This window comes from Acomys minous, assembly GCF_964271855.1.
Source record: "Acomys minous genome assembly, chromosome: 16".
NCBI classification, from domain to species: domain Eukaryota; kingdom Metazoa; phylum Chordata; class Mammalia; order Rodentia; family Muridae; genus Acomys; species Acomys minous.
Window position 1 is genome coordinate 61006090 of NC_140498.1, and position 24748 is coordinate 61030837.

Here is a 24748-nt window from a genome sequence, read left to right on the forward strand (position 1 = left end):
TTGGATTTTAATAGCAGTTAGCTGAAGCATATTTCTGTTCATATTATTCATGCAGAATCAAGCAACAGGTAAACCCTTGTCTGCCATGGACTCTCTTTGTGAACTATGTATACTTTTCAAGAAAGTTTCCAGGTCCCCTTCTGAGGATCTCCAGCAGCCAGGCAGGGCTGTTTCAAGTTTTGGCCCTGGAATCCCCCTACATCATTCCCTGAGTGCCCCCTTTTTACATCTTCTGCTCACCTGGGTGCCAACTACATGTGTTCCATGAGAAGGGTTCTCAGATGTTCAGCTTGTATTGTTGGCCTCTCCACACCTCCAGACAGCAACACCCCAGGACTGCAGAGCTGCTGTGGCTAAATCTTCACAGTACTGGGATGAGCGATCACACCCCTGGGGTTAACTGAGAAGCTGAAGCCATGGAAAAGGCAGCAGCACCCAAAGCATCAGTTGTAGTTGCTGCTGACAGGGATCTCACAGGTTGGGAGATTGGTTCAACTGGAGCTACTCTGTGAGCTCCAGTGCCAACTCTATTGTAGGTTTAGATTTTTCAAAACCTACTTTACTTAGGGTGCCTAAATCCTATTATCTTGCTTTTAATCTACCATCGAGAGGTAGGGGAGAAAGAAGGTTCATAGAAGAAAGAGGGTGTGAACTAGTTTAGAAGCAGTTCTTTGCGGAGATTCTATTCTTCCTTGGCAGGGTACCAGGAATCCAGTCCAATAGGAAGCACCAAACAATACCATGAGTCAGTGACAACAAATGATAAATGCTTGTTCTGCTTGAGTTAAAGATAAATGTGTCTACAAAGCGAGTCCAGGGCAGCCAAGGCTAAACAGAGAGAGCCTGTCTCGAAAAACCAAAAACCAAAAACCAAAAACAAAAAAAAAGATAAATGTGTGTTCTGTTGGAGTTAAGCAATATTACCCTGCATTGTTTCTTTCTCAGGAGAAGAGTAGGGCACTAGAACATCCGCAATACCTCTACCTTATATCCCATCGAATTAGTTTAAAATGCTTTGTCTATCCACCTAGGCACAATGTAGCAGGAACAGAGTCTTTCTTGCCTAAGTAGGATACAATATACCTGAAATAAAATTGATTCTTCCTGATTATCTTTTTTGAATTACTCTGTGAATGGTCTGGGTCACAGTGTCCTTTCTCAAACCCATACTATGTTCTTGACCAGTCAGTTTTTGTTAAATGGTCAGTAAACTATCTCTGACCTGAGTTTGGTGTCCATGTGGTCAGTGTGGGCTATTCCTGAACCCCAAGAGGCCAAAGCTAGCAGGCTTCTAGGCTTAAGAAGCTTTCAGCTGCAGATAAGCCAATTAAAGCAGGTAAAAAATGTTAATGATGAGGCATGCCCTCATCAGAATGGCTGATTGCTATGTCTGTGAGAGATTATACTGATTGATGAGTGATGTGGGAGGCTCTTCCACTAGGGTTGCAGTATTCCCTAGCAAGTGTGCCTGGGTTGGGAAAAGATGAGGCTGCAAATAAGAGAGTGCTCAAGTAAGCAAGCAAGCCAGGGAACAATGTATGTCCATGGTTTTGTTATAATTTTCTAGGTTGAGTTTCTCTTCTAACCTTATACAATGTTGGACTGTGAGCTGACAGAACCATGTAAAAAAGCAACAAATGGGGCAGAAGAAAGTGCAGTCTGTGGGTTTAGGGAAAAAACAGAACTAGGTAGTTTTAGATGGCAGTCAAATCCTGAAAGAGAGGAAGGGATTTTCAAGGAGCTTAGCACCAGTAAAGAGAAAGCCCTACTCTGCTTTGGAAGCCTAAGATGGGCAACACCCATTCTTCCTACACCTGAAATGAATGGAAAGTATAGGCAAAGTGATTGCAAAGCAGGCACTTCATATAAAACCTGCTGCAACTCTGGTCCGTGGCTGGCATATTTCATCTCAGTTTAGAAACCAAGGTTGGCAGGATCACCCATTGCTGTAGTGGTTTTTTGTTTTTTTGTTTTTTAATATTATTTATTATTGATACAGTATTTTGTCTGCAGGCCAGAAGAGGGCACCAGATCTCATTATCAATGGTTGTCAGCCATCATGTGGTTGCCGGGAATTGAACCCAAGACCTTTGGAAGAACAACCAGTGTTCTTAACCTCTGAGCCATCTCTCCAGCCCCCATTGCATTGGTTTTTAAAACAAGAAAGATGCACAATTCAAGATCATGTATTCTGTCTCTGTGACTTCAGTTCAACGTATTCAGTTCAGTATTTATGTTTTGCAGAGACACTGCCCCAGTAAGGAAACTGTGAGATTTCATTTCACCAGTCTTTGGCTATGTAGCCCGTGTTGCATTTTGAGACCATAAGATGTTGAGATACCTAAGCTCTAAGAAATACATCATGGAGAGATGCATATACTGAGTTAAAGTAACAAAACTGAGTGATGAATGAGACAATGCAGTTAGGGCCATCTACACCCTGTGAAACTGAAGCCCCATGTATCTGAGACAAAGCTAGGGTATTTGGTGTTTGAGTTGCTTTATTTATTTATTTATTTATTTATTTATTTATTTATTTATTTATATAGTGTCCATCCAATCTTGTCTCACTATATGTACCTTCCTCTCAATTAGAATGGGAATGTTTATTCTGTGCGATTGTATATTGTAAAGGTATAACTTATTTTCAGATTTTAGAAAATATAGCTATCAAAAGATTTTCTGGAGTGTCAGAAGTGTCTTTGTACTCTTTTTTTTTTTTTTTTTTGGGTTTTCTGAGACAGGGTTTCTCTATTTAGCCTTGGCTGTCCCGGACTCACTTTGTAGAGCAGGCTGCACAGCGATTCACCTGCCTCTGCCTCCCGAATTCTGGGATTAAAGGCGTGCGCCACCACGCCCGGCTTGTACTCCTGAATAGTGGATGAGCTATTGCAGACTGTTAGGATCATTGAAGTTGATTGAAATGCATTTTCACTGTGGGTCAATAATGACCAATATCAGAACTTAATTGATCAAATCAGAATGACTCTGATTAGTGTCATTTCTTTAAATACTTATCTTCTTCTTCTTTATTTTATTTTATTTTATTTTGAGACAGGGTTTCTCTGTGTAGCCTTGGCTGTTCTGGACTCGCTTTGTAGACCAGGCTGGCCTCGTACTCACAGCGATCGGCCTGCCTCTGCTTCCCAAGTGCTGGGATTAAAGGCGTGCGCCACCACGCCCGGCTCTTATTTTATTTAGTTATTTACTTTATTATTATTCTTATTATTTTTAATTTGCTTTCTTAGTGGAGCTTTTGTAGTAGGAGTTTACCTAGATGTCCTTTTAGGGATGAGATTTGAGTGGCTGTAGACTCAAGCCATTTTATGTTTTTGTTTCTTCTGTGTTGAGTTTGAACCTGTTTGTTCAGCTTCCTTCTCATGCTGTCAAGCATCCATGACTATAGACTGAGCCGCTCATTAATGAACAAATGATTTAAATCACTTTACAGCCTGACCTGTCCCTCCTCTACTCCCAGTCCCACCATCATTTCCCCTTTCCCCAAGTAGCCCTCCTTTTCCTTAGTGAAGGGGAGGCCCACAAGTGCTGTCAACCTCCCCTGGCATCTCAAGTTGCAGCACGACTAAGAACATCCTTTCCCACTGATGCCTAAGGAGGCAGCACCGATAGGGAAAAGGGGATCCAAAGTCAGACAGCATAGTGAAGATGGCTCCTATTCCCATTGTTAGGGGACCACATGTTCACCAAACTGCACATCTTCTATATATATGTAGTCAGCCTATGTATGCTCTTTGATTATGGTTCAGTTTCTGTGCGTCCCCACGAGCTCAAGATAGTTGAATGTAGGTTTTCTTGTGGTGTCCTCAACTACCCTGGATCCCACTATCTTTCTTCCCAACCTTCCCCCAAATTCCCTGCGCTCTGCCTCTTGTTTGGCTCTGGGTCTCTGCATCTGTTTCCATCAGCTGCTGGAGGAAGACTCTCAGAAAACACTTATGCTAGAAACCTGTCTGCAATCATAACAAAGTATCATTAATAGTGTCAGGGATTTGCTTTTTGTCCTTTGGGTAGGTCTTATGTAGAGTAGCAAGTTATTTGCTTGCCATTTCTTCAATCTCTAATCCATCTTTATCCCTATACTTTTTGTAGGCAAGATAAATGTTGGGTTGAAGGCCTTAAGGGTGGTTTTGTATCCCCTTCCCTCCACTGGAAGTCCCACGTGGCTATAGAGGTTGGCAACTTCAGGCTCTTAAAACCTGATGGTACGGCTCTCAGCTAGATTCACCCCCCATGGATTCCAAGGACCCCTCCCTTCCCATGGATGCCCCCTTCTGCAGAAATGTGTTAATTCAGAACATGGCTGGTCTCGTAAGAGATCACATTCAAAGACTTTCTTAGGCTTCTGTAACCCGGCAGGAAAGACATCACATCCAAAGGTCTTTTACGTCTGTGTGATTCAGCTGTAATACAAAACATGCCTTTAATCCAGGAGACAGAAGCAAACAGATTTGGGTCTAAGGCCAGCCTGGGTTAAGAGCAGGTATCAAGTATAGAAAAGCTTAGATCCAGGTGTGGTGACATAGTCCTTTCATCCTGCTTGAAGGTTAAGTTAATTTAAAGAAGGAAGCAGCACCCATGCTTGAAAGTGATATGATTGTGTGGAAGAAGAGGTGATGAATCAGAGAAGATTTGGTAGAATAGGATATGGCCAACTCCCACTAACGAGAGCCAAAGAAGCTACTTAAGAGGCATTTGTACAGAGAGAGGAAGCAGTTTTACCAGGAACCAGACCACAAACAAAATGAGATGTCTTTCTCTTGCCAAAAGCTCAATGATGGTTCCATTACTTTAGGGGTTTTCTTCTGCTAAAATCAAATTAAGCTCTTAACAAATGAATAATTATAAAAGGTGTAGTCTTCAAGGTAAGTAAATACTTAAAGAGAAGTGGATCAGGGCATAATGATTCTACAAACAGTATTGCTGCTGGGCAGTGGTAGCATATGCCTTTAATCCCAGCACTTGGGAGGCAGAGGCAGGCAGATTGCTGTGAGTTTGAGGCCAGCCTGGTCTACAAAGGGAGTCCAGGACAGTCAAGGATACACAGAGAGGCCCTGTGTTGAAAAACAAACAAAAAACCAAAAACAACAAAAGTACTATTGCTACCCAGCACATCTTCCACTGTGGGCTGATGAAAAACACAGTTTTTTTAGTCAAGGTTCTCAACATGAGCACAACTGGTAGAATGGATCTCATTCTGTGTATTTTGAAAGTAAAATTTTTGAATGTCTCACAACTGTGGCCCTGCCAATTCAACCTTGACTATCCACCAAAAGAAATGTAAAGACTCTAGAACTTTTTTTGTCCATGAAGCTGGATGTCTTATCTGGTGCTCAGTATACTCCAGAAGTCCAAAAATTAGGATGTAAAGACACTAGAGGAATGAAAATTTCCTAGCCAAGACTAATGAAAACAGGCAGAGAAAGAAAGCTTCCTTCTACAATATTTTCTTTATATGTAGGTTGACACCCATAGCTGTGGCCCGGATTAAAGATCAATATTATCATCTCAAAAGATCCGCATTAAGGAAAGGTCTTTCCACTTTGAAAGCCTTATTTCAGAAAACTCTCTCCAAAAAGAAAGCCTGGGGTACTATATCGTGAGTCTGGACAAGTTCATGTAGAGTTCTGCCTAATCCTACTCATGCTCAACTAGCACATCCATGTCTAAAGATGGTCGCAATGTAAAGACAGAGACATCTGCAGCTACTGTTGGGTAAAAATCATGCAGGAACATATACCAATTATAAAAAGAAGGACACACTTGCTTTCATGGAGGACCCGAAAGAGTTCATTTCAACTAGCCCTGTCTGCTCTGACTGAGGCCTGTGACGTCACTGTAGAGAATTCCATTCCTTCTTTTTTTTCTAAGCCTTGTTTTTATTTTATGATTACAGGTGTTTGCCTGTATATATTTGTACACAGCGGCTACAAAGGCCATGAAGATCCAAGATCTCCTGGGGCAGAATTTCAGCAGATTGTTAGCTACCATAGAACTTCTGGGAAATTCATAAAGCATCTTCATTACTATCTTTTGCTCTAGTCCCAGGCGTTCTGACACTATCTCCTGGCCTCCCTGGCCACCAGGCAAGAATAGGGTACAAAGACATGCATTCTGGCAAAACAGGACTCTAATTAGGATTAACAGGTATGGGGAGAGTTTGGTGCAAGGTGTGACTACAAAATTTATACTGAGGATCCATAGCCCAGGGTAAATGACTTCATGACTTCCATCAAAGCCCCAACCCCATTCTTGGTGGTTTTGTTTGTTTGTGGATTTTTTCTTTTTGTTTTTTTGAGACAGGGATTTTCTGTGTAGCCTTGGCTGTCATGGACTCACTTTATAGACCAGGCTGGTCTCTAACTCCCAGCAATTGGCCTGCCTCTGCCTCAGGATTGCTGGGATTAAAGGCATGCTCTACCTCACCTGGCCACACCTCCTATTCGTTCTGATCCTCACAAAGCCAAGGTGTCAAATTCAAGGATATGAATTGGCCTCCAATGTGCTGGGGTTGCTGGCATATTATCTGAAACTTTGTAAGACCCCCTCCCCTGTGCACCCGGCATAGCAAGCATAGCAGCAGTAACGTTATCTTGCAAGGCAAGACTAGAATAATGGGTTCCCGAGATAAGATAAGGCCTGGAGCTCAGAGGAGAAAGATAAAAGCGTGCTTGTCCTTGTCAAACAAAATATTTATGGTCGGCCATCTGGCCCAGGGAGTGGGCAAACTCCCCTGTTCCCATCCGATGGCCGGGCCATAACCTCGCTCCATGTCAAACAAGATATTTATGGATGGCCACCTGGCCCAGAGAACGGGTAAACTCCCCTGCTCCCAGAGCCCACCTAATGACCGGACTATAACCTCGCCTCATTTAAATTTACCAATCAGAGCCCTGTAACTATGCTTTTCGCTTCTGTAACCGAGCTTCCCGCCAAACTCCCTATAAAGGACCCCCTAAAGACTCGCCCGGCGCGCCAGCCTCTTGGGAGACTGAAACGCCCGGGTACCCGTCCCCTTAATAATAAAGCCTCTTGCTTGTTGCAGCCGAAGCCTTGGTCTCGTTGGTTCTTGGTGGGGGTCTCCGCGTTAAGACCGCCGTGTCGGGGGTCTTACATTTGGAGGTCCCACCGAGATCGAGACCCCCGCCTGGGGACCATCGACCCAAATTCGGGAGGTAAGCCTTTGTCTTTGTGCCGGCCGGCTTTGTCGTTGTTGATCGTTGTTAATCGTTACGTGTCTCGGTGTTTGCGCAAACTCTCTGAATCTGGCAAGGGCGGGGGAAGCTGACGGGCTTGTACTCCCCCCTTGTGGCCCGGGGAGACGTCCCTGTGGAATTCTGTACTAGAACCCTGTCTCCTCCAGGGTTATTTGGGGCTCCGGCCCATCTGAGAGGCTATTCGCCTCATCTGGAAGGCGGGGGGTACGGATCCCCTGCGGCGGCCGAGCCGCCGCCTGCAACCGCCGCTTTATTTTCGCTTTGGCGCAAGCGTCCCGCGCAGGCTGTGTCTGGTCTTCTGTGTGTAGTGTTTCTCTGTTGTGTTTCGTTCTATATTTTCGGCACCATGGGTCAGACTCTTGTCACCCCACTAACCCTTACTTTGCAGCACTTCAAAGAGGTCCGTGCCATAGCGCACAATTTGTCAGTAGAAGTTCGCAAGGGCAGATGGGAAACTCTTTGTTCCGCTGAATGGCCTACGCTTTATACCGGGTGGCCACAAGATGGCACTTTTAACCTTTCTCTCATTCTACAGATCAAGTCCAAAATTATAGACCCTGGACCACACGGTCATCCGGACCAGGTCCCCTACATAATGACTTGGGAATCTCTCGTTCGTGACCCTCCTCCATGGGTCAGACCTTTCCTCATTCAGCCCCCTACTATCCCCACCTCTCTTATCACGCCCACCTTAGAACAGCCGCCGGCCCAGACTCCAGCGGCTTCCCCTGGGGCCGGTCCCCATTCCGCTTTGACGCAGCCGCCGGCCCAGACTCCAGCGGCTTCCCCTGGGGCCGGTCCCCATTCCGCTTTGACGCAGCCGCCGGCCCAGACTCCAGCGGCCCCCGCTGGGGCAGGTCTCTACCCCGCCATTGTACGCGCCCCCCCCCAAGGTCTTGCCACCGGATGAGGGACCCCTCCTGGATCTCCTGACTGAAGAACCACCCCCTTATCGGGCCCCAGGCCCAGCCTCACCGGCCGGACTTCAGGCTCCCTCGGCTCCTCCCTTGCCGGGGCCACCTGAAGATCTTGCGCCGCCGCCGCCTGAGCGCTCCGGACCCATGCCTCACCCTGACGATATTGCTCCCACCGCAGCAACCGAGGCCTCACCAATGGCCGGCCGACTCCGCAGCCGGCGCGAGGTTCCACCCCAGACCTCTCAGGCCTTCCCCCTTCGGGCTGGCACGGGTGGCCAGGTACAATATTGGCCGTTTTCCGCCTCAGATCTTTATAACTGGAAAAATAATAACCCTTCTTTTTCTAAGGACCCCTCCCGGCTAACCTCCCTTATTGAGTCCATTCTAGTCACCCATCAACCCACTTGGGATGATTGTCAACAGCTTCTACAGACGCTCCTTACCTCTGAGGAAAAGCAGCGCGTCCTTCTGGAGGCACGCAAGAGCGTCCCAGGAGCTAATGGGCGGCCTACCCAGCTGCCAAATGAGATAGCCAGTGCCTTCCCCTTGGAACGACCCGACTGGGACTTCAATACTGAGGAAGGTAGGGCCCACCTACGCCTTTATCGTCAGCTGCTTATAGCGGGTCTCCAAAAAGCCGCCAGGCGGCCCACCAATTTGGCCCAGGTTAAGATGGTTACTCAAAAAGCAGATGAGACGCCGTCAGCTTTCCTTGAGCGTCTAAAAGAAGCTTATAGGGTCTATACTCCATATGATCCGGAGGACCCCCTCCTGGCCACCACCCTGGCCATGGCTTTTATCTGGCAGTCTGCCCCAGATATCAGACGCAAATTGGAGAAATTGGAGGAACTTAAAGAGAGTACAGTTCAGGATCTTTTAAAGGAGGCAGAGAAAGTTTATAATAAGAGAGAGACGCCGGAAGAGAGAGAAGAAAGGCTTAGGAAAGAGTCTGAAGAAAGGGAAGAGAGATTGAGAAAAGAAGCGGAAGAGAGGGAAAATGCTAGAGATAAAAAGAGACATAGAGAAATGAGTAGACTTTTGGCCACCGTAGTTTCAGGACGCCAGGATAGTCAGGGCCAGGGAGAACGGAGAAAAACCCCTGTGGATAAGGACCAATGTGCCTATTGTAAGGAGAGAGGTCACTGGGTACGGGACTGTCCCAGGCGTCCCAAAGGGCCCCGTAGAACCCCCCCCTCCGCGGCTCTCCTCAACCTGGAAGACTGAAGAAGTCAGGGTCAGGAGCCTCCCCCTGAACCCCGGCTAACTCTAAATGTGGGGGGGCAACCCGTTACCTTCTTGGTGGATACGGGAGCTCAGCACTCCGTCCTTACCACCGCACCGGGGCCCCTGACAACAAAGACTGCCTGGGTGCAAGGAGCGACTGGCGGGAAGCCTTACCGCTGGACCACCGAGAGAAAAGTACATCTTGCCACCGGTAAGGTCTCACATTCCTTTCTTCACGTCCCGGACTGCCCATATCCCCTCCTGGGAAGAGACTTATTAACCAAACTCAAGGCCCAAATTCACTTCGAAGAAGGGCACACTCGTGTGACAGGACCACAAGGGCGGCCTATTCAGACTTTGGTATTAAATTTAGAGGATGAATACAGATTGTATGAGACTGACCCCCCTGGGAGCGATACCCCTAGCCCAGACTGGCAAGCCCTGTATCCATCATCATGGGCCGAAACTGGGGGAATGGGCCTAGCTCACCAACAGCCCCCCATATTAGTACACCTTAAGGCTTCTGCCACCCCAGTCTCTATCCGGCAGTACCCTATGTCACAGGCAGCCTACCTGGGAATACGGCCTCATATTCGGAGACTCCTGGACCAAGGCATACTGACTCCTTGTCAGTCTCCCTGGAACACCCCCTTGCTTCCTGTTAAAAAGCCCGGAACGGGGGATTATCGGCCGGTCCAAGACTTAAGAGAAGTCAACAAACGGGTTGAAGACATACATCCTACTGTCCCCAACCCTTACAACCTATTGACGGGGCTATCCCCAGACCATGTCTGGTACACTGTGCTGGACTTAAAGGATGCCTTCTTCTGCCTAAGACTGCATCCCTCCAGCCAGCCTCTCTTTGCATTCGAATGGAAGGACCCCGACTTGGGGATTTCGGGGCAACTAACATGGACACGGCTGCCACAGGGATTTAAAAATAGTCCCACCCTGTTCGATGAGGCCTTACACCGTGATTTGGCCGACTTCAGGGTACGATACCCAGACCTCATATTGCTCCAATATGTGGACGATCTCCTCCTGGCAGCCCCCTCTAAGGAGAGCTGCCGACGGGGAACCCACGCCCTCCTACAAGTCCTAGGACGGCTGGGGTATCGAGCCTCTTTCAAGAAGGCACAAATTTGCCAGACTGAAGTAACCTACCTAGGTTACTCCATCAAGGATGGACAGAGGTGGCTCACTCCGGCTAGGAAACAAACTGTCCTCCAAATCCCGCCACCGCGGTCCCCCCGTCAGCTCAGAGAATTTTTAGGAACAGCGGGCTTTTGCCGCCTCTGGATCCCTGGGTTCGCGGAACTGGCAGCTCCCCTGTACCCCCTCACCAAGCCAGGAACGATGTTTGTCTGGGGGCCCACCCATCAACAGGCCTTCGAGGCTATTAAGACTGCCTTAATTTCAGCCCCCGCACTGGGGCTGCCCGATTTAACCAAGCCCTTTGAGTTGTTCATTGACGAGAAGCAAGGCTACGCCAAGGGAATTCTAATTCAGAGACTGGGGCCCTGGAAAAGGCCTATAGCCTACCTCTCTAAGAAACTGGACTCCGTGGCAGCAGGCTGGCCCCCTTGCCTACGGATGGTTGCTACAGCCGCCTTACTCCTTAAAGACTCTAATAAACTCACCATGGGACAGCCAATTACTATCTTAGCGCCCCATGCCATGGAATCCCTGGTCCGGCAGCCCCCAGACAGATGGCTCTCCAACGCCCGGGTTACACATTACCAGGCCATGCTTTTAGACTCGGACAGAGTCACCTTTGGGCCAATAACCAATCTCAACCCTGCCACGCTGCTCCCTCTCCCAGACGGGCCCGAGGATCATGACTGTCAGCAAGTCCTGGCGGAAATCCACGGAACCCGCCCTGACCTCACTGACCAGCCCCTCCCTCACCCAGACTTCGTTTGGTATATGGATGGGAGCAGCTTCCTGGATAACGGGACACGACGGGCCGGAGCGGCTATCACCACCACCGACCAGGTAATATGGGCCAGCCCTCTGCCCCCAGGGACCTCCGCCCAGCGTGCTGAACTGATCGCCCTGACCAAGGCCCTGGACCTGGCAAAAGGAAAAAGGCTAACAGTCTATACAGACAGCCGGTATGCCTTCGCCACAGCCCACGTACATGGAGAAATTTATCGGCGCCGAGGACTCCTCACCTCAGAAGGTAAAGAAATTAAAAATAAGACTGAAATCCTGGCCCTCCTGAAGGCCCTCTTTTTACCCCAGCAGCTCAGCATCATCCATTGCCCGGGCCACCAGAAAGGGGACTCTCCTGAGGCTCGAGGTAATCGGCTGGCTGACGAGACAGCCCGCCAAGCCGCTACAAGACCCCTCGACACTCTCGAGGCGCTCTCCTTACAAGGAGACACCGGAGCGCCAAGACAGCAGGACCGGAATTGGAAATTCACCGACGACGACATACAAAGACTTCAAAAGATGGGCGCGCTTCCTGAAGGCCCTGACCATTGGCGATACCAGGACAAGGTAGTCGTCCCCTCAAAAGAAACTGACTATTTGATTGACTACTTCCACAAGCTCACTCATTTAAGCGCCCAGAAGATGAAGACCCTCCTTGAAAAAGAAGAAACGGACTTTTACCTATTGGGAAAAAAGGAGGCCCTCCAGAGAGCCATTGACAATTGCCGGCCCTGCACGCTGGTCAATACCAACAAGTCCTTAAATTTGTCAGGAACTAGGGTCCGAGGACACCGGCCAGGGATCCATTGGGAAATTGACTTCACGGAGATCAAACCAGGTATATACGGATACCGGTACCTGCTGGTCTTCGTAGATACTTTTTCAGGATGGACTGAAGCCTTCCCCACCAAACATGAGACGGCCAAGGTGGTTTCCAAGAAGCTTTTAGATGATATTTTCCCTCGCTACGGGATGCCACAGGTAATTGGGTCCGACAACGGACCAGCCTTCGTCTCCCAGGTAAGCCAGCAGGTGGCCAAACTACTGGGGATTAATTGGAAATTACATTGTTCTTATAGACCCCAGAGTTCAGGACAGGTAGAGCGCATGAATAGATCTATTAAGGAGACTTTGACTAAATTAACGCTTGCAGCTGGCACTAAGGACTGGGTGGCCCTGCTACCCCTGGCCCTATACAGGGTTAGGAACACCCCTGGCCCACATGGACTTACTCCCTTTGAGATTGTCTATGGTTCACATGTTCCTATTGTTCACTTCCTTGACCCAGATATCGGCTCCTTCGCTACCAGGCCTTCCCTCCAGGCACACCTAAGAGCCCTCCAAGAGGTGCAAAATGAGGTATGGAAGCCCCTAGCCCGTGCTTATAAAGACCAGCTTGACAAACCCCTGGCCCCTCACCCATTCCAGGTCGGAGACTACGTCTGGGTCCGACGCCACCGGACCAAGAACCTTGAACCCCGCTGGAAAGGACCTTACGCTGTTCTCCTGACTACCCCGACGGCTCTCAAGGTAGACGGAATTGCCACCTGGATCCACGCAGCCCACGTCAAGGCAGCCAGGGAGACAGACCCAGACAAGACAACATGGAAGGCCCATCGAACCGACAATCCCCTAAAGATAAGACTTTCCCGAACCTGATCCGCCCCATGACCCTTACTTTTCTCCTACTATCCCTCCCCTGGGCCCCGTCTGCCAGCCCTCACACTCCAGTACAACAAACCTGGGAGGTAACCAATGAAGAGGGAGACACCGTCTGGTCGGTCACCGCACTACATCCTCCATGGACTTGGTGGCCGGACCTGACGCCAGACCTCTGTAAGTTGGCAGCCGGGTCACTAACATGGGACCTTCCCGACCACACTGACCTCTCTAATCCCCCGGCTGAAAGACTATGCGTGCCAAATGGGATAGGAAGCACTCTCGGGTGCTCCGGACAGTTCTACCGGGCTAATCTTCGGTCCATTCAGTTCTATGTTTGCCCAGGACAAGGCCAATCTCGGCAGTTCAAGCGCCAATGTGGGGGGGCCCCTGATTTCTTTTGTGCCGCATGGGGCTGTGAAACCACGGGCGAGGCTTCCTGGAACCCCTCTTCCAGTTGGGACCTGATCACGGTAAAGAGAAACAGTAGCTATGACAGGCCAGGAGAAGGAGAAAGAAATGAGTATAAATACCTCCAGACTAAATGCGCCCCCTTCAATAGCCCAGAGGGGCCCTGCAAGAAAAAGTACTGCAACCCCATAGTCATCAAGTTTACAGAAAAAGGAAAGCAGGATCGCCGATGGCTTAAGGGGAACACTTGGGGGTTGCGATTGTATAAATCAAACAAAGACCATGGGCTAATTTTCAAGGTCAAGTTAACCCTGACTACCGCTCCCACCATGGCAATAGGCCCTAACCCTGTCCTGGCCGAGCCACCTCAAGCCCAGCCTAGACCCCAGGTGCTACCCCCACCCGCTCCACCGACGACGTCATTTTCGGTAAATCCTAGCACCCCCTCTGCCCTAGATTCACATCCTAACACGAGAAATCAGCTCCTGGACTTGGTAACGGGGGCATACCAGGCCCTAAACTATACTTCCCCGGAAAAGACTAAGGAATGTTGGATGTGTCTCACCTCCCAACCCCCTTACTATGAGGGAGTTGCCCTTACGACCAGCATTACCAACTCCTCCACCCCAGACAATAGGTGTCTCTCCAATACCCCTCACCGCCTTACGCTGTCTGAAATATCCGGTAAGGGAACTTGCTTAGGGACCGTCCCCTCGTCCCATAAATCCCTGTGCAACACCACTTTGACCAGCACCCTGAAAATTTCGGAAACCAGGTACCTCACTGGCCCAAATGGAACCTACTGGGCCTGTAACACTGGGTTAACCCCATGTGTCACAACATCCGTCCTTAAAATGTCTTCGGACTTCTGTGTATTAGTCCAGCTCTTCCCCAAGATCACATACCATGACCCCTCCGACCTATACCGCTATTTTGAGGGGATTAATCGTTACCCCCGAGAGCCAGTATCCATCACTCTGGCACTGCTACTGGGAGGATTAACAGTCGGGGGAGTTGCGGCAGGGATCGGAACCGGGACTACTGCTCTCACTCAGGTTGCTCATTTTCAGCAGCTACAACAGGCCATGAACGCAGATCTTCAAGCATTAGAAGAATCTATTAGTGCATTAGAACAGTCCCTAACCTCCCTTTCTGAGGTAGTACTCCAAAATCGTAGAGGGTTAGACATTTTATTCCTGAAAGAAGGTGGACTCTGTGCAGCCCTCAAGGAAGAATGTTGTTTTTACGCTGACCATACAGGGGTAGTTAGAGATAGTATGTCCAAGCTGCGAGAAAGACTAAAACAGCGACAGTTACAATTCGAATCAGGACGAACGTGGTATGAAAACTGGTTTAATAAGGCTCCTTGGTTCACCACTTTAATATCTACCATAACAGGCCCTTTGTTAATTATTGTTCTGCTCCTACTTTTTGGGCCCTGCGTTCTTAACAGACTGATGCAATTCATCCGAAACCAAGGCCACCTATCGGTTGTACAGGCCTTGGTTCTAACCCGACAATACCAACAGCTCCAACAGACACAACCAGAGGTCATTGAATGAAAGATTTCATTCAATTTACAACAAGAGGGGGGAATGTAAGACCCCCTCCCCTGTGCACCCGGCATAGCAAGCATAGCAGCAGTAACGTTATCTTGCAAGGCAAGACTAGAATAATGGGTTCCCGAGATAAGATAAGGCCTGGAGCTCAGAGGAGAAAGATAAAAGCGTGCTTGTCCTTGTCAAACAAAATATTTATGGTCGGCCATCTGGCCCAGGGAGTGGGCAAACTCCCCTGTTCCCATCCGATGGCCGGGCCATAACCTCGCTCCATGTCAAACAAGATATTTATGGATGGCCACCTGGCCCAGAGAACGGGTAAACTCCCCTGCTCCCAGAGCCCACCTAATGACCGGACTATAACCTCGCCTCATTTAAATTTACCAATCAGAGCCCTGTAACTATGCTTTTCGCTTCTGTAACCGAGCTTCCCGCCAAACTCCCTATAAAGGACCCCCTAAAGACTCGCCCGGCGCGCCAGCCTCTTGGGAGACTGAAACGCCCGGGTACCCGTCCCCTTAATAATAAAGCCTCTTGCTTGTTGCAGCCGAAGCCTTGGTCTCGTTGGTTCTTGGTGGGGGTCTCTGCGTTAAGACCGCCGTGTCGGGGGTCTTACAACTTGTGTAATTAAAAAGCACCTGGGTACCTGTGTGTCACAGCAGGGAAGCAGCATGACTGCTAGTCTGTCACCTGAGACATTACCTTGAACATCATGCCTGGCTCACTCCCTGCCCTTGCTGATTCCCTATGTCCTCTAAGAACCCTCTGCTCAGCAGAGACCCACTGACTCTTCTCTCCTTGCTGGGGAAGGCGCCCTCATCCCCACCCCTCCCTCCCTTCACACCTCCACTCCATCCTGTACCCCAGCCCCACCCCCAGCCCTAGCACAATTGTGAGTTTTTGTTTTCTTTGTAATCCCCTTTCCACTGAGGATGATGTGTTGATTCAAGTTTTAGTGCTTCAAAATGATTCTCTCTCTCTATTTTTTTAAAAGATTTATTTAAGTATACAGTGTTTCTCCTTTTTCTATGCCTGCCCACCAGAAGCGGGCGCCAGATCACCCTGTAGATGACTGTGAGTCACCATATGGTTGCTGGGAATTGAACTCAGGACCTTTGGAAGAGCAGGCAGCGCTCTTAACCACAGAGCCATTTTCCAACCCCTCCAAAATGATTATCATCTCTTGCCTGCTCTTCTCCCAGGTTTTTTTCCTATCTATCATGTGAAGGTTGCTGCAGTTTTCCTGAATACAGCATGAAGCCACAAAACAACAATCATGTTTCCTAAACTCTCTTTAATTTGGAATCTTTTGTATACCCTTTCACTTGTGGGATAGACTGATAACTCCACTCCAAAATGAGCAATGGCTTTACAAGCTGTGCGTCCTGATGCCAGGAAGAAGAAGGGAAGTGCCTGAGGGTTTTGCTGGGACCTCAGGCAAGCTCAGAAGTTGGGACCTGGTGAGCTCAAGGGCAAAGGGGGAGGGGCAGGCATCTGAGCTCAGGAGGCCTGAGTGGCTGGTTCTGCCCTGGGGTGAGTGCAAAGATGGAAATGCAGGCTCTTGGAGAACAGGTAGGAGTGCTACTGAAATGCAAATCTCTCCACTTAAGGAAAAAAGACTGGTCCTGCAATGGAAGCCTGTTCCAGGAATTACTGTGCTGTGTACCATCAGCACACTCTAACCATAGGGAAGTGCTCCTGTCACTCAAGACTCAATGGCCAATCGGGAACTCTAGGAGAGAGAGAAAGAGTGATCTTTTGGGTACCATGCTGTAACTTCCGCTCTGTAGAGAAGTGGACTTGAGTGACTGTGTGCGATATGCTCTGAGTGTTTTTGCTGGGTGCTGTGAGGAGAGCTCAGGCAAGGTCAGAAGACACAACATGGTAAGTGCAGAGTCACTGCTCACAGTAGGAGGAACAGACAGCTGAGCAGAGGAAACTGGTGAAGTGGGTCTTCCCTGGGGATGCGAGATAAGCAGCAGCAGATGTGGCCACCTGTGAGGTCCTTTTCGGTCTTAGTAATTTTCTGGACTTGGTGATGATCTCTGACTAACTGCACCATGTGGATTACATCTACACAAAGCATTGGGAGCAGGGCCTTGTGAGTAGAAACATCCTTGGCAGGATTACAAACTCAGACCCCTGGTTTCTCTAACTTCTTCTAAAAATTCTGTTCTCAGCATTAAACATTCATGTTTAAGATATATTTGGAAGCCCGGCATTGTGCCACACGCCCCAAATCCCAGCACTTAGGAGGCAAGTAGCTCACTGTGTCTTTAAGCCCATCCTGGTCTGCAATGTGAGTCCATCGCAGCCAAGGCTAACACAGAGAAACAATGCCTCCAAAAAACCAAAATATAAACAAACAAAAAACCTATATATATATATGTCATTAATTTATTTTGTCGAGGTTGTAAATGTTATCTCATGTGTTGTGTAACACTTCAGTATTAAGCTGTGACCTCTTGCTGTCCTGGTATTCATTGCATAGATGTGGCTGGCAGTCACATCATGAGATAGTCCTGTCTCAGCTTCTTGACTACTGAGATTAACAGCATGAAAAAATACACTCACTTTAAAAATCATTTTTATCATTAGCAATTGTTTATATAATTTCTCTGACATGAGCCCAGTATTCCTAATCTGTTTCTCTACCTCCCCATCCCTCTGATGATTGGCGTTTATCTTGCAAGGCTATATCCTATTCAAGGGGTGAGGAATGACAGAAGTGGACCTCAGTTTTCAGGATCCTTATAAAATGACTTGGTTACATTAGAACATCTGTATCAGGAAATTAGTGGAGGAAGCCACAGAATTATGTGAATATATTGTCAATAAAGGACACAGTTACAGTGTTATCACTATTATGCTTTCTCTTGCATACCTGTATGAGATATTATAGGATGCAGTGACGTATGATGATGTGAATGTGAAATTCACTCAGGAAGAGTGGACCTTGCTGGATCCTGCCCAGAAGAGTCTGTACAGAGAGGTGATGCTGGAGACCTACAGGAACCTCACTGCCATAGGTAGGATTGTGAATTTTATGTTGCTTTTTAAAATCTAGTGACAACTGTTTCTCCATTGCTATTATTTGTTATTGTAATGTCAACTGAAAATAAGGATGAATTAGATGAGTAAATCAGCCAGATGTCTGACGTTAATTGTAGGGTAACCTGAATTTTGCCTAATTTCCAATAATATATTATGCATTTTTGGTTCCTCTATTTTAGGTTACAGTTGGGAAGACCATAACATTGAAGAGAATCTTCATACTTCTAGAAGATATAGAAGGTAATTTTCATATGCAAGTTGATACGAATATTCCTGTGAATTACTTTTAGTGCATCCTTTAAGTTGTAAAGAAAAGCAAGAGTATAAATATGCACTGTTTGAAGTGTATCGATGATTATTAAATTCTGACAAAGACATGTACCTCAAAATCAGGTATCTGGGTTTTTTTGTTTGTTTGTTTGTTTGTTTGTTGGTGTTTTGAGACAGGGTTTCTCTGTGTATCCTTGACTGTCCTACACTCAATTTGTAGAGCAGGCTGGCCTCGAACTCATAGCGATCCACCAGCCTCTGCCTCCCTAGTGCTGGGATTAAAGGCATGCACCACCATGCCCGGCTCTGATTCATTGTTATAAGTCATTTCTCTAAGAAAGAAGATAACAAAACAATGCATTAACAAATATCACCATTTGAATCATAGTGAGCTAGATTGTACAACTGGTAATCTCTTTAGTCTCGTATTACTTAGATACTGCAGAAGATGTACACATTAACCTTCTATGGATACAAGCCGTGTTGCCATAGGAACATTGAACAAAGCAATATAACCCTCTCTTACCCAGAAGAATTAGAAGATTTGTAGTGGTAGCAATAACGTGTAGACTTTCTGAACGTAATACTGTGTATAATGAATGGCTTTTCCAATTCATTGGCAATACATCCACAAACTCACACTGCAGAAAAGCTTCCATGAGTACTATCAATGTGGATTGCCTCTGTTTGCCTCGGCTCATTTTGCAATTGTAGTATGACTGACATGACAGGAAAAATATTAATGCAACCAGAGTGGTAAATCTGACTTCTCCCAGTTCTCTTCCAACATGTGAAAACCCTCTTGTATAGTAAAAGGATGTTATAAATGTGGTCCATGCAATACATGATCTTAAAATCACACACCTCTTAGGAGAGGCAAAATAAAACTTGAAGAAGGAAGGAAAAATGAAAGTCAATAAACTGACATTACCATGAGATCTGATTACTTTTAAAATTAGACCGAAATGTAAAATTAATTCACAGAGATAAAAAAAAATTAATCAGTGTAATGAATGTGGTATAACTTTAACATGTGCGAATTATCGTTGCAGGAAAGAAAGAAGATACAGTAGAGGAAAACCTTCGTTATTTACTCAGTGTGGTAAATCATTGTCATGTCAAAGTCATCCTCAAGGGCAAGAAATAATTCCTGCTGGAGAGAAACCATATGAAGATATTCAGTATGGTGAAGCCTTTGTAAGTCACAGTAGTCTCCAAATTCATAAAAGAACAAAAACTAGAGAGAAACTCTATGAATATAAACAATGTTTAATGGTCTTTGAACATCAACGTTCTCTTCAAATTCATGAGAAAATTCATACTGGAAAGGAACCTTATGAATGTCAAAAATGTGGTAAAGTCTTTGCACAGCACAGTTCTCTTGACAGGCATAAAATAATTCATACAGGAGAGAAACCTTATGAATGTAATCAATGTGGTAAAGCCTTTGCACGGCATGAGAATCTTCAAAGGCATGAAATAATTCATAGAGGAGAGAAACCTTATGAATGTAATCAATGTGGTAAAGCCTTTGCACGGCACGGTCATCTTCAAAGCCATGAGAGAATTCATACAGGAGAGAAACCTTATGAATGTAATCAATGTGGTAAAGCCTTTGCACACCACAGTCATCTTAAAAGCCATGAGAGAATTCATACAGGAGAGAAACCTTATGAATGTAATCAATGTGGTAAAGCCTTTGCACACCACAGTCATCTTAAACGCCATGAGAGAATTCATAGAGGAGAGAAACCTTATGAATGTAATCAATGTGGTAAAGCCTTTGCACGGCACTGTCATCTTCAAAGCCATGAGAGAATTCATACAGGAGAGAGACCTTATGAATGTAATCAGTGTGGTAAAGCCTTTGCATGGCAGAGTTCTCTTCACATGCATGAGAGAATTCATACAGGAGAGAAACCTTATGAATGTAATCAATGTGGTAAAGCCTTTACATGGCACAGTCATCTTCAAATGCATGAAAGAATTCATACAGGATAGAAGCCTTATGAATGTAATTAATGTTGTAAAGCATTTGCATATCACAATTTTCTTCAGAGCCATGAAGGAATTCATACTGGACAGAAAATTCATGAATATAATGTCTGTGGTAAAGCCTTTGAATGTCATGGTCATCTTCAAAGGCACAAAAGGTTTCACACAGGAGAGAATCTTTATGAATGTATTTCATATTTTGAAGTCTTTGCATGCCTTTACATACGAGAGAGAAATTCATTGAATGTAATTAATGTGAGATAGCATAGCAGTCCAGAGTATCTCATAGACTTGTTCTATGAAGCAGGAATTTTGAAGAACCGGCCCACCTAGTCTCTACAGAGTGGGACATCTGTTTCCCAGTGTCATGCTTGTTCACCATTTAGATAGTCAATGTGCTCCCAGCAATAAAGAACAGTGGTTTGATTCAGTGGCTATTTGACCACATTTGTTTCATAGATGTTCATCAGCTTAATTGAAGTATATTGGATGTGCCGCCCGAAGCAACTGTGTCTCTCTGTCAGGAAGTGGGGTGTTTTAGACGCAGTTCTCTCTCAGCTAAACTCTACTTGCTGTCATTAGTAAATCCTGTACAATACCAATTATTCTCTTGGACATCACAGCTTAATACTGAAGTGTTACCCAACACATGAGATCACATTTACAACCTCCACAAAATTATATATATATATATATATACACACACACATATATATACATATGTATATATATACATATATATATATTGTTTGTTTCTTTCTTTCGAGGCATTGCTTCTCTGTGTTAGCCTTGGCTGTGATGGACTCACACTGTAGACCAGGCTGGCCTTATCTCACAGCGAGCCACCTGCCTCCTGAGTGCTGGGATTTGGGGCGATGGCCACAATGCCGGCTTCCAAATATATCTTAGACCAAATGTTACATGCTAAGAACAGATTTTTAGAAGAAGTTAGAGAAATTAAGGGTCTGAGTTTGTAATCCTGCCAAGGATGTTTCTACTCACAAGCCTATGCTCCCAATGCTTTGTGTAGATGTAATCAACACAGTGCAGTTAGTCAGAGACCATCACCAAGTCCAGTAAATTACTAAGACCGAAAAGGACCTCACAGGTGGCCACATCTGCTGCTGCTTATCTTGCAGCCCCCGGGAAGACCCACTACACCAGTTTCCTCTGCTCAGCTGCCTGTTCCTCCCTACTGTGAGCAGTGACTCTGCACTTACCATGTTGTGTCTTCTGACCTTGCCTGAGCTCTCCTCACAGCACCCAGCAAAAACACTCAGAGCATATCGCACACAGTCACTCAAGTCCGCTCCAGTACAGAGAGGAATTTACAACATGGCACCCGGAAGAACACTCTTTCTCTCTTTCCTGGTGTCCCTGATTTGCCATTGAGTCTTGAGTGACAGGAGCACTTCCCTATGGCTAGAGTGTGCTGAAGGGACACAGCACAGTATTTCCTGGCACAGGCTTCCATTGCAGGACCAGTGTTTTTTTCCTTAGGTGGAGAGATTTGCATTTCAGTAGCACTCCTACCTGTTCTCCAAGAGCCTGCATTTCCATCTTTGCACTCACCCCAGGGCAGAACCAGCCACTCAGGCCTCCTGAGCTCAGATGCTGGCCCCTCCCCCCTTTGCCCTTGAGCTCACCAGGTCCCAACTTCTGAGCTTGCCTGAGGTCCCAGCAAAACCCTCAGGCACTTCCCTTCTTCCTGGAATCAGGGTGCACAGCTTGCAAAGCCTTTGCTCATTTTGGAGTGGAGTTATCAGTCTGTCCCAGAGTGAAAGGGTACAAAGAAGATTCCAAATTAAAGAGAATTTAGGAAACAACATTTTGGTTCTCTGTCTTCATGCTATGTTCAGGTAAACTGCAGCTACCTATCACCTGATAGATATGAAACAAACCTGGGAGGAAAGCAGGAAAGAGATGATAATCATATTAGAGCACTTGTAGTTAATCAACACATCATGCTCAGTGGAAAGGTGATTAAAAAGAAAACAAAAACCCACAGTTGTGCTAGGGCTGGGGGTGGGGCTGGGGTAGAGGATGGAGTGGAGGTGTGAAGGGAGGGAGGGGTGGGGATGAGGGCGCCTTCCCCAGCAAGGAGAGAAGAGTCAGTGGGTCTCTGCTGAGCAGAGGGCTCTTAGAGGACATAGGGAATCAACAAGGACAGGGAGTGAGGCAGGCATGATGTTCAAGGTAATGTCTCAGGTGACAGACCAGCAGTCATGCTGCTTCCCTGCTGTGACACACAGGCTACCAAGTGATTTATTTATACAAGTTTCAGATAGCATGCCAGTAACCCCAGCACTTTCGAGGCCTGTTACTATCCTTGAATATATATCAAATTTGTATAAATTTGGTAGCCACGCCTTACATCAACCTCTGCCCATACAGGTTAATTCTAATCAGAGTCCTGTTTTGCCAGAATGCAGGTCTTTGTATCCGATGTAGGTTTGGCGGCCAGGGAGGCCAGGAGATGGTGTCAGAAAGCCTGGGACTAGAGCAACAGATAATAACGAAGATGCTTTATGGATTTCCAGAAGCTCTATGGTAGCTAACAACCTGCTGTAATTTCTGCTCCAGGACATCTAAGATCTTCTTGGTCTTTGTAGGCACTGTGTACAAATATATACAGACAAACACCTGTAATCATAAAATAAAAACAAGGCTTAGAAAAAAAAGAAGGAATGGAATTCTCTACAGTGATGTCACAGGCCTCAGTCAGAGCAGACAGGGCTAGTTGAAATGAACTCTTTCGGGTCCTCCATGAAAGCAAGTGTGTCCTTCTTTTTATAATTGGTATATGTTCCTGCATGATTTTTACCCAACAGTAGCCGCAGATGTCTCTGTCTTTACATTGCGACCATCTTTAGACATGGATGTGCTAGTTGGGCATGAGTAGAAGTAGGCAGAACTCTATATGAACTTGTCCAGAATCACGTTATAGTACCCCATGCTTTCTATTAGGAGAGAGTTTTCTGAATAAGGCTTTCAAACTGAAAAACCTTTCCTTAATGTGGATCTTTTGAGATGATAATATTGATCTTTAATCCGGGCCACAGCTATGGGTGTCAACCTACATATAAAGAAGATATTGTAGAAGGAAGCTTTCTTTCTTTGCCTGTTTTCATTAGTCTTGGCTAGAAAATTTTCATTTCTTTAGTGTCTTTACATCCTAATTTTTGGACTTCTGGAGTATATCGAGCACCAGATAAGACATCCAGGCTCATGGATCAAACAAGTTCTGGAGTCTTTACGTCTTTTGGTAGATAGCCCAGGTTGCACTAGCTGGACCACAGTTGTGAGACACTGAAAAAATTTACTTTCAAAATACACAGAATGAGATCCACTCTACCAGTTGTGATCATGTTGAGAACCTTGACTAATAAAACTGTGTTTTTCATCTGCCCACTGTGGAAGATGTGCTGGGTAGCAATAGTATTTTTGTTGTTTGGTTTTTTTGTTTGTGGGTTTTTTGTGTGTTGTTTTTCAAGACAGGGTCTCTCTGTGTATCCTTGACTGTCCTGGACTCCCTTTGAGGACCAGACTTGCCTCAAACTCACAGCAATCTGGACTCCCTTTGAGGACCAGACTGGCCTCGAACTCACAGCAATCTGCCTGCCTCGGCCTCCCAAGTGCTGGGATTAAAGGCATATGCCACCACTGCCCAGCAGCAATACTGTTTGTAAAAGTATTATGCCCTGATCCATCTCTATTTAAGTATTTACTTACCTTGAAGACCACACCTTTTATAATCATTCATTCGTTAAGAGCTTAATTTGATTTTAGCAGAAGAAAACCCCTAAAGTAATGGAACCATCATTGAGCTTTTGGCAAGAGAAAGACATCTCATTTTGTTTGTGGTCTGGTTCCTGGTAAAACTGCTTCCTCTCTGTACAAATGCCTCTTCAGTAGCTTCCCTGGGATCTCTGTCCTGGGAGTTGGCCATATCCTATTCTACCACATCTTCTCTGATTCATCACCTCTTCTTCCACACAATCATATCACTTTCAAGCATGGGTGCTGCTTCCTTCTTTAAATTCACTTAACCTTCAATTAGGATTAAAGGACTATATTACCATATATGGATCTACTTTTCTTTACTAGATACTTGCTCTATACCAGACTGGCCTTAAACTCAAATCTGTTTGCTTCTGTCTCCTGGATTAAAGGCATGTTTTGTATTACAACTGGATCACACAGACGTAGAAGACCTTTGGATGTGATCTCTTGCCTGCTGGGTTACATATACCTAAGAAAGTCTTTGCATGTGATCTCTTAAGAGTACAACCATGTTATGAATTAACATTCTTCTGGGGAAGGGGGCATCTTTGCGAAAGGAAGGGTCCTTGCAGTCTATGTGGGTGACTCTAGCTGAGACCCGTAGCATCAGGAGTTAAGACTCTCAAGTTGCCAAGACTATAGCCAGGTGGGACTTCGAGTGGAGGGAGGGGGACACGAAACCACCCTTAAAGCCTTCGACCCAAAA

At 46.3% G+C, this 24748-nt stretch overlaps 1 protein-coding gene across 1 annotated transcript in view; it reads left to right on the forward strand.

Moving 5' to 3' along the window:
- Nucleotides 1–20694, forward strand: part of LOC311587536 (uncharacterized protein) — a 304514-nt gene extending 283820 nt beyond the window's left edge. Inside the window, exons 8-10 of the mRNA XM_084764485.1 lie at nt 17843–17969; nt 18174–18234; nt 19317–20694. Coding sequence (XP_084620611.1) covers nt 17843–17969; nt 18174–18234; nt 19317–20265 — 1137 coding nt within the window. The 3' untranslated portion in view covers nt 20266–20694. The remainder of the gene's footprint in view (nt 1–17842; nt 17970–18173; nt 18235–19316) is intronic.
- The last annotated feature ends 4054 nt before the right edge of the window (nt 20695–24748 follow it).